Source organism: Mesitornis unicolor, unplaced genomic scaffold (genome assembly GCF_000695765.1).
Source record: "Mesitornis unicolor isolate BGI_N332 unplaced genomic scaffold, ASM69576v1 scaffold37341, whole genome shotgun sequence".
Lineage (NCBI taxonomy): Eukaryota > Metazoa > Chordata > Aves > Mesitornithiformes > Mesitornithidae > Mesitornis > Mesitornis unicolor.
In genome coordinates, this window is record NW_010162625.1 from 494 (window position 1) to 2,712 (window position 2,219).

General features: G+C 55.7%; 1 protein-coding gene across 1 annotated transcript in view; it reads right to left on the minus strand.

The window, feature by feature from the left end:
* Positions 1 to 430: 430 nt before the first annotated feature.
* Positions 431 to 2,219, minus strand: part of PACSIN1 (protein kinase C and casein kinase substrate in neurons 1) — a gene marked incomplete at its 5' end in the record, with an annotated part of 3,643 nt that continues 1,854 nt past the window's right edge. The window contains 3 exons of the mRNA XM_010193680.1: positions 431 to 696; positions 1,053 to 1,246; positions 2,060 to 2,219. The exon at positions 2,060 to 2,219 is cut by the window's right edge and continues 19 nt beyond it. Coding sequence (XP_010191982.1) covers positions 587 to 696; positions 1,053 to 1,246; positions 2,060 to 2,219 — 464 coding nt within the window. The remainder of the gene's footprint in view (positions 697 to 1,052; positions 1,247 to 2,059) is intronic.

The following is a 2,219-nucleotide window of genomic DNA, read 5'->3' on the forward strand; positions in this document are numbered from 1 at the left end:
ATGGGGCCGTGTGGCCGTGGGGCAGGAGGGGACGTTTGTCCCCTTCTTTCGAGGAGGGAGGATGAACCGGGGAGAAGAACATGGAAACACCAAAAAAATAACAGAGTCAGGCTCCAATCCTTCTCATGGTTTTTGGGGTTGAATTTGATTGGTCCCAGGAGCTTCAGCGCCATGCATTTTGGAACAGTTCCAGCCAATCAGAAGGCGGCTCATGATTTCAGTATCTTTAAAAACCAACCAATCAGGAGCTCTCACTGGTTGGGCTTTAAGATCTTGAGGTATCGGCTTTTCGCTCGGAAAAAAAACCACATCAACTAACGTAGACGAACGGACGGCGTCATCTTTCGCTTCATGTCATCTTAGAAGAAGAAGAAGAAGAAGAAGAAGAAGAAGAAAAGCGACTATGCAAAATACTCTCCGGAGACAACTCTTAAAAAAATAAAAGCTTGGTCGGAAAATATGTCTGAATCTCTAAGTGTGACGGGTGGAGGACCAGACGGCAGAATGGCTGGTTGGCTGGTGGAGAGATGGAGACAACGGAGGGCGGATTGATCTGCTGACGGCGACGAGGAGCACACCACAAGACTTAGATTGCCTCCACGTAGTTGGCGGGGTAGAGACCTAGCTGCCCGTTGTCCAAGCGCCCTTTGCACCACCCTTGCTCGTCTTCCTCACCCAGTTTGGTCAGTTCGTCACCTGGAGGGGAAGGTGGAGAGGGGAGAGCTCGTTGTGGGTGTTGGAGCCACTGCTGTCCCCTCATTTCTCCCCTGGATGGAGCTGCTGGGGGTTTCTAAGAGTGATGCTGAGCGTGCAGGTTGGGAGGGTAGAAAGGCAGGGGGTGACTCACAAAACCTCCCACACTCCCATCCCACCACCTCTCCACTCCCACCTGGGTTCAGGCTCATTTTGTGCCTTCCCCTTTCTGCCACCTCAATGTTTTGAAGGGCTGGGTTAACCCAGAAAGAGACTTTACACCAAAAAGCCAAGCAGTGTGGGATGCACAACTCCAGCAACCAAGCCCCAGCCAACCCAGCTCCGGGGATGGACCATACCCGCTTTGAAGCTGAGCTCGTCCTGCTCCTGCCCGTCGTAGTCGTACAGCGCCCGCACCCGCACACCCTTCCCCGCCGCCTCCTCGTCGAAGGGGTTGGTGCCACCGTTGGCCTCGCTGGCGTTGAAGGAGTTGCTGCCTTCGTCGTCGGACCACTCGGCGCTGTAGGTCTGCCCGCGGTCGTGGCTGCTGACGCTGGGGCGAGGGGGAAGGAGGGAGAGGGGCTGTCAGAAAAGGTGGGGAGGTGGCGGGGTGGGCAGACACCGTGTGCTGCCAAAATCTGGGAGCATCTGGAATATTGCATCCAGTTCTGGGCCCCTCAGTACAAGGAGGACAGGGAACTGCTGGAGAGAGTCCAGTGTAGGGCTACAAAGATGATCAAGGGAGTGGAGCATCTCCCTTCTGAGGAGCGGCTGAGGGAGCTGGGGCTCTTTAGTTTGCAGAAGAGGAGACTGAGGGGAGACCTCATTCATGTTTAGAAATATTTAAAGGGTGAGTGTCACGAGGAAGGAGCCAGGCTCTTCTCGGTGACAAACAATGATAGGACAAGGGGTAACGGACACAAACTGGAACACAGGAGGTTCCACTTCAATTGGAGAAGAAACTTCTTCTCAGTGAGGGTGACAGAGCCCTGGCCCAGGCTGCCCAGAGAGGTTGTGGAGTCTCCTTCTCTGCAGACATTCAAAACCCGCCTGGACGCCTTCCTGTGTAACCTCATCTGGGTGTTCCTGCTCTGGCAGGGGGATTGGACTGGATGAGCTTTGGAGGTCCCTTCCAATCCCTAACGCTCTGGGATTCTGTGATTCTGTGGATGCTGCGGCTCTCCTGAGGTTACAGGGGGCAGGGGTTGTGATGAGGGGGCTACATCTCCAATATGACATGGAAGGAGGACAGAGGAGACCAGTGGCTGTCTCCAAGGACATCTCTTGTCTCCTTGGGTGTTCTCATAGCACTGGCAATGTCTGCCGTGCCCTTCCCATGGCATCTTCCCTCCCCGCTGGTCCTCACCTCCCGCGCTCGCCTGCTGGTGCCCCCGTATCTCCAGCGCTGCTGGCGTTGGTCAGGGCCACCCCCTCGCCCTTCTTCTGCTTCTCCTTCCGCGTTATCGTGTGCGTCAGGTCCGGGTTCCACTCCTGAAACCACAAAGCAAGCGGCCCCTGAGCACCCA